General features: G+C 49.4%; 1 protein-coding gene across 9 annotated transcripts in view; it reads left to right on the forward strand.

Annotated features, from left to right (window-relative positions):
- The window catches only part of LOC144937636 (inositol polyphosphate-4-phosphatase type I A-like), a 58,113-nt gene that overhangs the window by 30,811 nt on the left and 14,857 nt on the right, over positions 1-12,445 (forward strand). For all 9 annotated transcript variants that reach the window (XM_078865003.1, XM_078865000.1, XM_078865006.1 and 6 more), the window contains 10 exons: positions 167-271; positions 2,380-2,488; positions 4,154-4,337; positions 4,481-4,846; positions 6,116-6,278; positions 7,536-7,574; positions 8,194-8,369; positions 10,235-10,358; positions 11,073-11,202; positions 12,075-12,215. In XM_078865003.1, coding sequence (XP_078721129.1) covers positions 167-271; positions 2,380-2,488; positions 4,154-4,337; positions 4,481-4,846; positions 6,116-6,278; positions 7,536-7,574; positions 8,194-8,369; positions 10,235-10,358; positions 11,073-11,202; positions 12,075-12,215 — 1,537 coding nt within the window. The remainder of the gene's footprint in view (positions 1-166; positions 272-2,379; positions 2,489-4,153; positions 4,338-4,480; positions 4,847-6,115; positions 6,279-7,535; positions 7,575-8,193; positions 8,370-10,234; positions 10,359-11,072; positions 11,203-12,074; positions 12,216-12,445) is intronic.

Genomic DNA, 12,445 nt, shown 5'->3' on the forward strand with positions numbered 1-12,445 from the left:
TGGCGGCAAGCACGCACCCTCCGTGGCAAAGGGGCACGTCCCGCCATGGCGCGGCGTATGAGATTAGCAGCGCCGGCGACGGCAGGCTTAACGCGAGTATCTAAAGCTCCGTGTTGACGTGCTCCTCTCTCTGCCGGCGGCGGCGGCGCCGGCGGTGGTGGAACAGGCCCGTCGTTCAAGCCGAGCCGGCTGCGCACGGAGCGGGGTCTGGAGTTCGTCCCGGTGAACCTGCACATGCAGCGCATGCGGGTCATGGACGACGTGCACACAGGTCTGCCTCCCCCCGCCTCGCAGTGGCTCGTCCGTTCACACTATACACGTGGTCACCGTCAGCGAACATCATGAAAATTCTAGATTTGAAGCTTTTGTGACTGCAAGAATTCATACTCTTAGGTTTTTTCGGTAAAGTCACGTAAAAAAAGATCGACGTTTCGTTTTGTTGCCTCCGAAACGTCGTGATTTATTATTTTATTTCTATTTTCTTCTTCTTTTATTTTATTATTATTCATTTTTATTAATTATTTTTTTACCTACGTGACTTTACCGAAAAAACCTAAGAGTATCATGAAAATTCTTCGGCACGTTTTCGTGACGGGTGCTGCAAGATTCGTCCGTGTCCGTCCGGTGCTCGCCAAGCTGCATTGGCTTCTGGGTTTTCTAAACGAATGCATTGTGAGGTCGCACTCATTGCTCACAAAGTGCTTGCCGCAAATGAACCACAGTACTTTGCATCAACCATCACGCAAACTCCGGTCACAGCGGCTTTTGGCTAACCATCGAACAAAGATGGTCACTGCATCGCGCGCTTTCAGATGTGCTTCTGCGTCCATCTGGAATGCTCTTCCTTCTGATATTAGGAAGCCATCGGAGCTGTGCACTTTTAAATCTAGATTGAAAACTAATTTCTTTAGAATTGCTCCTTTGTGTTTACTTTGTTGTCCTTCCCCCACACCTTCGATTAGCACGGTTGGCTACGTACTGTGCGAAAGAAGCTCAACATACATTCTTCCACGAAGTAAAACAACTTGTCAAAGATCCAAATTGTAGTCAGAGAAACATCCCAATCCATACTTAACCAGTTGCCTTATTTTAGGGCCGCTTCTAATGTGTCTATCACAATTTCCTGTGCGACCACAATGCCCACCCGCACAAAGCTAAACCCATTCTTTGAAACCGCATCACAGTTCTATCTATGAAATGTGTGTGTGGCATTTCCTTAAAAAAATACATGGCCACTGCTGCGATATGACCGCAGCAGTTCGTGAGGAAATTAATAAATAGAACATGCCACATCGGTACAACCATGCTAAACTGTACAGTAATTACTTGTTGAAAAGTCTTATTACAGTGCACATTTAAAATGGTAAATATGTAGCTAATTGTCATCAAGTTAATAATGTTTTTATTCTGCTTTGATGTGGCATAGAAGCTTGAGGGCCTTGTAGACCTGAGTAGCTCTATCCTGGGCAGGGGGCACCCATCGCAGTCGAGCACAAAGCGAAGACGAAATGAGCGCATCAACCTGCAATGACCAGCGTGGTGAAGTGCGGTCAATGAATCCCCACGATAAATTAAGTGTGTGACGTGTTAATCATGTGTCGGTATAATACAGAGTAGGTTAAATTTTGATTTAAAGCTTTCGTGACTGCAGGGATTAATATTCTTGGTTCTTTCGGTAAAGTCACGTAGAAGGGAAATAATAAAATAATATAAATATAAAGCAAAACAAAATTACCACGACGTTTCGACTGCAACACAAACAATCATCATCAGGTGTGAAATCCACAGCAAGAAAATGTGAAATTTTCTTTTGTTGCAGTCGAAACGTCGTGCGAATTTTTAATTGTTTAATATTTATATTATTGTATTATTTCCCTTCTACGTGACTTTACCGAAAGAACCAAGAATACAGAGTAGGTTTTTCAATAGTATATTATTTACAATATTCTGGACCTCCGCTGTCACTGCTATAGGTTTTACTGTACAGTCGTTAGCAGTACTTCACCGCGCTTGTCAGTATTGATCGGTGAAGACAGGGCCCCAGGACTAGTCACAATATCGCTCAACACTGATGTTCGCCACCGTTAAACATGTAACTCATGAGGGTCGCTGTAGGTTGCTGAAGTCACAGCAGACCACTGTTGACATTGATACAATTCAGTGTAAGGGCCTTTAGCAACTCGTTGAATATCCAAACATTAGTGAGAGGGGAAACATCCCAAGCCGTCTTGCACACTTGCCTTGTTTATGTTTCTCCGTCTCGGCTCAACGCATGCTGCAATGTGGTCAAACGATTGTGAATAATTGCACGTGTGAGTAGCTGACGAGAGAGCAGAAGAGCCTCTTTGGCGTTTCATTTTTGCCGTTGTTACATTTCAGATCACACGTATGACATCGTGACGGTGGGGGCGCCTGCAGCTCACGTGCAGGGATTCAAAACCGGGGGCCTGCGGAAGCTCGTGACCAAATTTGAGGAGTCGAAGAAAAGGTGAATGAAACTGGATTGGAAGCGCGCACACATGCACACGCGCACACATGCACACGCGCACACATGCACACGCGCACACATGCACACGCGCACACATGCACACGCGCACACATGCACACGCGCACACATGCACACGCGCACACATGCACACGCGCACACATGCACACGCGCACACATGCACACGCGCACACATGCACACGCGCACACATGCACACGCGCACACATGCACACGCGCACACATGCACACGCGCACACATGCACACGCGCTTATAGACAAAGATCCCCCAGCCAAGCTTCAACAAACTGTTGGGGCAAGTACTGTTAGCAAGCACTTGCCAAGGGGAGCAAGGCATACTAGGGAGTGGTGTAGCTATCATCGCACCCAGCAGCCTTTTGTCACTCTAGTGCTGATGTTTGCACACTGGACTGGGCTCTCATTTTAAGCTGACCAAGTGTCAAACTGTTGTCACCCGGGTTCGTAGCGCAGTGCCCTCGCGCTGCGTCACCGCTACTCGCATTCACACACAACGACACGCACGCAAATATACGTAGGCACAGGAAAGCACGCGCACTCCCACGCAGCATAACGCTTTCAAGGTCAGCTGTTTGTATTTCTCCACATTTGCAATGATTTGTTAGTTCAGTAAAAAACTATTTAAACTGCAATCATTGAGTGTTAGTTTCCAGCATTGACACCTTCAAATTTACTTTCAAGCAATTCATGATGTGTATATACAACATTTTTAGCAATCGCCCAGTTTACACGGCTGACGTCAGAGGTGAGTGAAATGTAAACTGGTCCTGGGTCCCATTATGCCTTGGCCAGCACGGTGAAACAGAAGTCGAATGGCTTGGGGAGCCCATTATCCAGCAGTGGATTGGCAAAGGGCTTTAAAAGAAGAGAAAAACTGCCGGGTTGACAAACGGAGCTATGGTTGTTACACCGTGTTCTGCCTGCTCTGGGTCAACCAGGCGAGAGCCAATTGACATGGAGCGCATTGGAATGACAAACCACGAGGGCAGGAAGGTCTCGCTGTTAGTCACTTCTGATTAATTCGATTCATCCTAAAAATGCTCCTGCTGTGTTGCACCATGCTCCCAAATACACTCTATTGCATTGCCTGCTTTCCGGTGCGCGTTTGCGGCCGTCTGCCACGCACTTCCTTCTGATATTAGGAAGCCGCTGGAGCTCCAATTAGCGTGGTTGGCTACATACGAAGTTCAACATACATACAATCAATCCCCATGTGCTTCCCGTATCCCATTTTACTCGTCTCTCGCGAATCCCGTATCCCTCATGTTGCCGCCACATGCCTATGCGTCTTCAATGAGTGCCTGGTGCAGTGAAATGTTGTTATGCTTGTTTACCCAGAGATGAGTCGCTGAGTCTCAAAACGCTTAGTCCAGATGATCCTGCAAATTTTTTGCAGTAAGGCTCCATGTTGCTGTGTGCAATCCAATTTGACTAACATGCAGATAATTTTCAGCTTCGTGGATGTTTTGGCCAATACAATTCACGTTGTGTGTGTACATCAGAAAACATCAAACATCAGCACCGGGGAAGACGATGGTAGTCGGGCAGTGAATCTAGCCACACCACTGACGCTCGCCTCCCCTATGCCACGTGTCCCCCCCTCGTATCATCGCTCTGCCCGCCGCGGCCAGCCCGGCGATGGGCTCGCGAGCGAGCGCGTGGCGACCGCAGGACGTGGCGAAGGCTCGCGAGCTCAACGCACAGATCACGGCGCTACGCACGCAGGTGGCCTACTACGCCGAGCGGCTCTCCCGCGCCGCTCGCGAGCATTCGGCGTGCGGCCTGGAGCGCACCCTCGCCAGCCTCGCCGACAAGGTGGGGCCCGCGCTCGGAGCACGCGTCGTGCAGAGTGGCCACCGAACGTGGCCGGTTTTTGCCGTGCCGATGACGATGATGACGATGATGACGATGACGACGTTTTGTTGTTGCCGCTTCGTCGTCGTTGCGTCTTTGCGCAGACCCGCCAGCTGGTGACGGTGTGCGACTGCAAGCTGCTGGGCGGTGCCGTGCACTCGCTGGCGTCGGCGCGCCCCGACTTTGTCGCCTCCGTGCCGACCCCGCCCGGCGAAGCGAGCGGTAGCAGCGGCAGCCCCAGCGGCAGCGCCGGCGGCAGCAGCTGCGGGGGCGGAGAGGAGGGCGTCGAGGACAGGGACCGCGTCGTCCTGCGCAACGATCGCGACTCGCTGGCGGCTCGCTGGACGGGCCGGGAGAACCGCGCCTCGCTCACCTTGTCCATCGCGTCGTCGTTCGCGTCCCTGATGACGGCCGGGAACGCGGCCGGCACTTCGGCGGTGTGCGGCGGCGAGTGGCCCGAGGAGGAGTGGGTGCGTGTGTGTGCAAGTGTGTGCAAGTGTGTGCAAGTATGTGCAAGTATGTGCAAGTGGGTGCGTGTGTGTGCAAGTGTGTGCAAGTGTGTGTGCAAGTGTGTGTGCAAGTGTGTGCGTGTGTACGTGCCAGGCCTGGCACAAGCGTCGTGGTGACGTCACTGCCACTTAGTGGCGAATGGCGGTTGTTGTTGTGTGTGCATGCGTAGTGGGGAACGGTCGTGCAGCGGTTGGTGCGCTGCTCTGAACCCGGCGACCCGAGTTCGATTCCCGCTCACGGCCAACACCAGTGACGATTATCTGAATGGCTCCTGGGTCTTTCCCCTAGGTCGACTCAAATGAGTACTTGGTGTGATGTGTAAACATCACCACTGGGGAGACAAAGGCGGCCAGGCGTGGTGTTGGCCACCCACCCGCTCGCATGCCATACTGGCCTTCATCAGTGCTCGATAACAGCACTTGCCCTAAGTCTTTATGGCTATGTGGGGAATCTTTGTCTCTGTGTGTGTGCGCGCGCCTGAGTACATGCTTTGTATATTTTTGTCATGTACCTACGTACATGTTTTGTGTGTGTGTGCATGGGGAGCGATGACTTAGTGGTTAGCATCGTGCACCATGAACCGATCTTGGGCCTCCCGGAGATTGATTCAGCTTTAACTGAGTGTCTTGTGCGGTGTGTAAACATCAGCGTTGGCCACATCACCAAAATTTTACATAAGTTTCATCTTTATATGGGCATCCTGAGAGGTCTATCTATGGGCATCCTGAGAACTCTATATATCAATTAATTAATGCATCCAAGCTGAATATTTTTTTTATCTAAGCAGTAATGTTATCCTGAATGCAGAGATTACATTAAATTGGACTTCATGAAAAATTGATGAGCTTAACCTCACAAACTAATCTCACTTCCTTAGTTGCAGGGGAGTGGTGGTATAGTGGCTAGCGCAATGCGCTATGAAACCGGTGATTTGAGATTACAATCACGAGCAAATAAAATCAGTCGTGATGGGCGAGCGACGTATGCACCACTCCTGGGGTTTCCCCGCCACACACCAGTCGGCACCGACAAGCATGGTGAAATATGGTGGCGTGGGGGGAGGTAATCCTTCATCCAGCAGCGGACTTTAGTCGCTCCTGAACATGTTTAAACACTTGCGACCAATCAAGCGGCTCGAGTTGTTGTTGCTGCCGTGGAGCGATCGTGAATGAATAAACAAACGGGACGTGCGTGCTGTTTTGCGCCGGTCTTGCCCGCGTGCCCCGCAGAGCAGCGTGTGGCTCAACGTGGACAAAAGCCTCGACTGCATCATCAAGGCGGTGGATCGCCTCCTGCAGCGCGAGCGCCGCTGCGGCCAGGAAGGCCAGGCCAACGCCTCCGACGACGACGTCTTCTCCTCGGCAGAGCTGTCGGCATCTTCTCGAGTTGGGAGTACGGTGCCCCTACCGTCCCCCCCCCACCTCCGTTTCAAACATTGCGTCAGAGCCGGAATGTAAAAGTTAGAACCAACTGAACAAAACTACGAGCTGTTTTTGTGTTGCCAAGGCAAGGCCCACTGAGCTACGTAGCTCGTTTTCAGAAGCGACCTGACCACAAAAGATAGCTCAATGAAGTGGCTTGTTATGTGGATATTTATAGCAGCCAATACTCTTGAAGGCATCTTTCTAAATGTGGAGGGAAAAACCGGAGGACCTGGAGATAAATCCACACGACCACAGGCGTCAGGGGTTTAACCCACGACCTCCTGTATACCAGGCAAGGTAGTTAACATCTCGCCACCGTGGCGCCCCAAAGCAGGGGTTACAAATATTATCATAGCCTTCGCAGGGGTCACTAATATTCTTGAATTTGGAGCCGTTCTCAAGCAGGTGAGGGAGGCTAGACTTGCTTGAATGGTGTGGCATTGCGTTGGAAAGAAACAAAGAAATGCAATCGGAAGGGCTACGGAGCTCAGAGACCCATAGACTCACACACAGCCCCACACATCAGAAGGGCTACGGAGATGCCACTGGTGCAGGCCACAAGAATTTGGAGACTTGCGGGTCAGATGCAGTGGAATGAGAGATTGAGGGCAGTGGGTGTGACGAGATAATAAGCCCCCCATGCAATAATGGGACTTTTGGCTTCGAAGAAGTTCAAGGAACATAAGCAAACCGGTCATTCTCGCAGCAGCTTTTGCCTAGCCATCAAACAAAGATGGTTACTGCATCGCGTGCTTTCGGATGTGCGTCTGCGGCTGTCTGGAACACTCTTCCTTCAGATATTAGGAAGCCACTGGAGCTATGCACTTATAAATCAAGGTTGAAAACGAATTTCTATAAAAAAATATTGTGTTTTAGTTTCTTGTCCGTCCCCTGCACCTCCAATGAGCACGGTAAACTATGTATGGTCCAAAAGAAGTTCAACATACTTACAAAGTTTCCAAATGTTGCATTGTGGACAGGGTAATGCGTGGCTAACAAGGCCACGTGGGACATCTGGGATGGCCCTGACTGCGGGAATGGTGCAGACTTTGGCAGATACTGTGGAGGTCTGACCTCTGAGCAGACTGGATGAAGGACTGAGAGCACTGAGGGCTGTAGACAATGAAGCTGTGGGTCCGGCTTGATCAAGTAGGCGCACACTATAAGAAGAAGATCGCAGCATTGCGTTACCCCCTTCACCCTGTCGTCGTTGTGTCTCTTGCAGATGGAGGGCTGACATTGGTGGAGTTGACACCAACTACTGGTAAGCATCGCACACTGCTGTCTGGGACTGTAGATTCTAGTGTGGCTGGAAATTCAAACAGTGACAAACATTGGGGGAGCTTTGGGGTAGGGTGACACAGGTGTGAATGGCTTTCATGGTTGTGCTTCTGCAAACAAGTGTCTGGAATGCAGTGGTGCTTGGGTTGTATTGTAAATTGAGTGTATACACAACTGCCCACTCCCCGTGTCCTCTCAATGTTTTGTTTTATGTTTACCAAAGACTATTGGCCGATTGTGATTGTGGAAAATGTACGTATGTTGAACTTATTCCGCGCCCGTACGTAGCCAACCTCGCTTACTGGAGGTGCGGGAAAATGTTAGGCTGACGACGACTTCAGGCTCCTTGCTGTAGTTGAAAGGTCACACTCATCTCCAAGCTCGTCATTGGTTCTATAGAACATTGGTGTCTGTCTGCAGAAAAGCGTTTAGTGACCACGGTTGCACTGTGATCTCTAAATTGTCCATCGGTGTAGGAGATGGCTGTGTCTGCAGCGCAGGGTACCTCGCGCGGTTCAATGCAGACTTTCGACGAATCGACGCGTCGTTCCGCGCCCGCCCGTTTGCCTGACCCGCACTCGCGCTTTCGGTGACGGCGGCAGGCGCGGAGTGGAGCGAGACGCTGTACCCACTGCTCGCCACGCTCACGGACTGCGTGTGCATGCTGAGCGAGCGCGCCCGCCAGGCCGTCACCTTCCTGCTCATGCAGGACGGCGCCGCGTCCGTCGTGCAGGCCCTCGGCCTGCAGCACCGCCGTGACCTCGTCTTCTCGCAGGCCGTAGGCAGCGCACCGCCACCACTCCTTCACGGAGCCTCGCACGACACAATGATGCTGCTGCATTGTTTCATTATGCTGTGCGGTTATTGTCCGTCCATACAATACACAATGATGCAGCATTGTTTCATTATGCTGTGCTGCTTATTGTCTGTTAGTATAATACACAATGATGCTGCATTGTTTCATTATGCTGTGCAGCTTATTGTCTGTTGGTACAATACACAATGATGCTGCATTGTTTAATTATGCTGTGCAGCTTATTGTTTGTTGATACAATACACAATGATGCTGCATTGTTTCATTATGCTGTACTGCATGGTGTATAATGCTAGGCCACATGATGATACATTCCATTACGCATATCTAAAATGCATGCCCTACAGCATGCTGTACTGCACGTCATGTGATTCTTCGCTACACAGTTCCACGGTACACAATAGTACGCAAAGCTGTGTTACACTGCATTTCACCGACGGTAATGCATACGTGTTGACGTACAGTGTGTTCTGGAACACGTTGTTAGACCACGCTACATCACATCGTGATACCTTGCACAATGCTATTTATACACGGTGCTACATTACACTGAGGACATGTATGTGTAGGGGTCCTGGCTATGCAGATCTATGAAGGCTTTGATGGTGTGAACATTGTCATTATAATCGGGCGGTGGTGGTGGCGCATGACTGCACTCCGGGCACTGTGGAGTCAAGGATTGGTGGGTCACGAAAATGTTGTGAAAATGTGAAACTCCTTTCATGTGGGTATCGAGTAGCCGTAATCCTGGCTTGGCAGGAGAAGCGGTACATCAAATGTGGCCTTATCCACCTGTTTAGTGTTAACCCCATGGGTTTTGACCTCGTGGGTTTCCTCAGAGTGCTCTGGCTTCCTGCTGCATGTAACCACTCAGTAATTGGCTAAAAGCATCTTCGTATCTAGGAGGCTGCAGATTTTGAGCAATTGTTGGTGCCGGCTCACCGCACAGCTGCTCTGCCCGCTTTTCTGTGGTTGCCCGCGCCCCTGCGTCGTTCTCTCTCTTTGACAGTGAGCGAATTAATACTGTGCGTGTTACAAGTTGAAATTCTTCTTATTTTTAAATCCTTTTATATTAAGTTCGCTTGCTTGCTTGCGCGCTTACGACCGTGCAAATCTTTCAGTCGTTTTTTAACCCACTTCCCGTGATCCAATCGAGCTGACATTTTGCACACAGACTCGTTGTGCGTGACAATTTATTTTCGTGAATTTTTTTTTCCAAAATGTTCCACTTTTTAGGAAAAATATTTTTTCATATTTAATTAAAAATACCAATGTGATAAAAATGAAACTCTTACTCAAGAAAAACAGAAATGGATAATAAAATAAAACCGATGCCACGCATATAAAGGATTTATTGTGAAAAACTTTGTTTTTACGGGTTAATTTTTTGTATTTCGTTTTTGCAGTGTTGTCCCTTGAAATCTTGTAAATAGGCAATTCATAAGTAATATATTCCTCAGCAGGTGCAGATTGCATGAAAGCGTATGCTATTTTGCGAATCATTAAATCACACCTGCAAAGCGCAACCATAAATAGGCATCGCGATGCATTCACGTCAATACAGCTAAAAATGGCCAAGAAAAAATCCTGAAATATTTGGCGTGAAAAATGTTTTGGTGGTGTTGTTTTGCAAATCATTTAACCTCACCGTATGAGCAGCAAACAACATAAATGCATAGAATTGGTGTGCATTCACATCCATACCTCCTTGCTTTGAGTTGGACAAAGAGGAGAAAAATATTAAACATTATTTCACCTAATTTTTTGTTTTGCTTTTCCTTGCAACCCTGCCCGGCACCTCGTTCCCCCCTGACCCCACGTTTTCACAGCTCTCAGCTCTCGTGTGTGGATTCATCGTGAAGCTACGCAGCTGTCTCCATGACGACGGGTTTCTACGGCAACTGCACACCATCGGGCTGCTGGCGCAGTTCGAGGGGCTGCTAAGCACCTACGGTTAGAGGCTCGGGGTCACAGGTCGTTGCCCTTGGCATGGACGAATGGCAGAGCAGCATGCCTGAACCCAGTCTGTAATGACATTACCAACGTTGCAACGGTGCTAATTTCGTAAGTGAAATTAGTGATGAAAATACCCGTCAACGAAGTGTTTTTATTTTAGTCACTGATAACGTACGTTCATTGGTGTGAGGGGATTGTAATTTTCACGCTTCCCCTCTTACTATTATAAGGTTGGCCAATTGGTGAACTGAACCTCCTGGGGCATACATTACATTTGATATGCCGATGCCAAATGGTTTCAGCTTCAAGAGACAATACTTTAAATAATTACATCAATACCGTCAAAACGTGGTGATGACTACGACTACTAACCAAAGACCGAAGCTTGACGGACTATGGCAAGATAACATTAACTAATCGGAATGCATTTGTGAGGGGATCTATACCGGATTTTTATTGTTCAAAATATTTACTGAGTTTACTGATCGGCTGACCTGAGAATATTGAGAGTGATAAATTACACGCCCCGCACACCAACTTGTAAAGAACAGAGAGTGGATTACATTTGTTTGACTGCGTTAGTTGACTGGTCTAACCGACTAAAATAAAAAAAACCATTTTGACTACGTAAGCACTGCAATGGCATTGTGTACTGTTAAATTAAAAACAGTAACAGTCATCGTTCTCATCGGGTGATCACTCTCTTCACAGGCGAGGAGATCGGGATGGTGGAGGACATGAGTGTGGGCATCTCCGACCTTCGCAACGTGACCTTCAAGGTCGTTCCCGCGTCGACCACTGCCTCGGCCGAGGCGATGCTGCCGATCATCGACGGAAATCGGTGCGCGCGATTGGGAAACCTTGGCATTGCTTAGACCACACCCACCGCAGGTCACGGTGCAGCAGGGCAATTTGAAGGCAATCGTTGCCGCCAATCGTCAGCGGCAATGGCTGCCGCCGTGGGCTCCCTCCCTGCCCTCACCAACCCACATTGACCGGCACGGTCCCGCATAGCCTTTATCTAGCAGTGCATTGGCAAAGGCGAGATGTTAACTACCTCGCCTGGTATACAGGAGGTCGTGGGTTCGATTCTGACCCTGACGCAGAGGTCGCAATCGGGTACCCGATACCCGTACTCTACCCGATACCCAGGTACCCGTACCCGGCCGGTTACGAGTACGGGTACCCGTTTGCGACCCTGGTGCGGCCGGGTACGGGTACGGAATAACCCGTTTGCGACCTCTGCCCTGACGCCTGCTGTATATTTGGAGTCTACATGTTCTCCCCGTGGACACAGTTTTTTTCTCCATGGTTTTTTCCTCCACATTTATAAACGTATTTAGAGTATTTGGCTGCGATACATTTCCACGTGAAAGGCCACTTTGTTGAACTGTCGTTTCAAAAAGAGCTCATAGCTCAGTGGGTCTTACCTTGTAACATAGAAATAGAAAAGGGTTGTCCGTGCACATGAGAGCCCATTAAGGATGAAGTGTTTCCCGCAAGGTCGACATGTGGGAGAGACCCGCATGAAGTAGCATTGTGGCATGTTCAGAACTGAACTCAGTGCAAAAAGGCCAGTTGAACGGTCTTACAGAATCATTTTGGTGAAAATCTCTTGTACAGTCAACCGTTGTTGGATACTTTGGGGTAGACGTATTTGTAAAAAGCGTTGGTCTTGCTGTTGACGTCGTCGTTGTCATTTTATGAATGCAGGGACGGCTTCAACGTGCGCATCCCGTTGCCGGCGGCCATGTTTGACGCTTTGCCGCGGGAGATCCAGAGCGGGATGCTGCTGCGTGTGCAGCCGGTCTTCTTCAACGTCGGCATCAACGAGCAGCAGACGCTCGCCGACAAGTTAGCCTCACCCTCGCTCGCCAGCCACACACTCCCATCACACTCCCGCGTTAACACCCCCGCACCTCCGTTGAGCACGGTCGGCTACGTACGGTGTGAAAGAAGTTCAACGTACATGTATACTTGATTACGGCAACAATTGCGGTTGAATGTAACAACGGCAATTCATTTGAACCTTATGGCGGGACCACGGGGTCCCGTAATTAATATATTTATTTTTGGCGACTCCA

Source organism: Lampetra fluviatilis, chromosome 19 (genome assembly GCF_964198595.1).
Source record: "Lampetra fluviatilis chromosome 19, kcLamFluv1.1, whole genome shotgun sequence".
Classification (NCBI taxonomy): Eukaryota; Metazoa; Chordata; class Hyperoartia; order Petromyzontiformes; family Petromyzontidae; genus Lampetra; species Lampetra fluviatilis.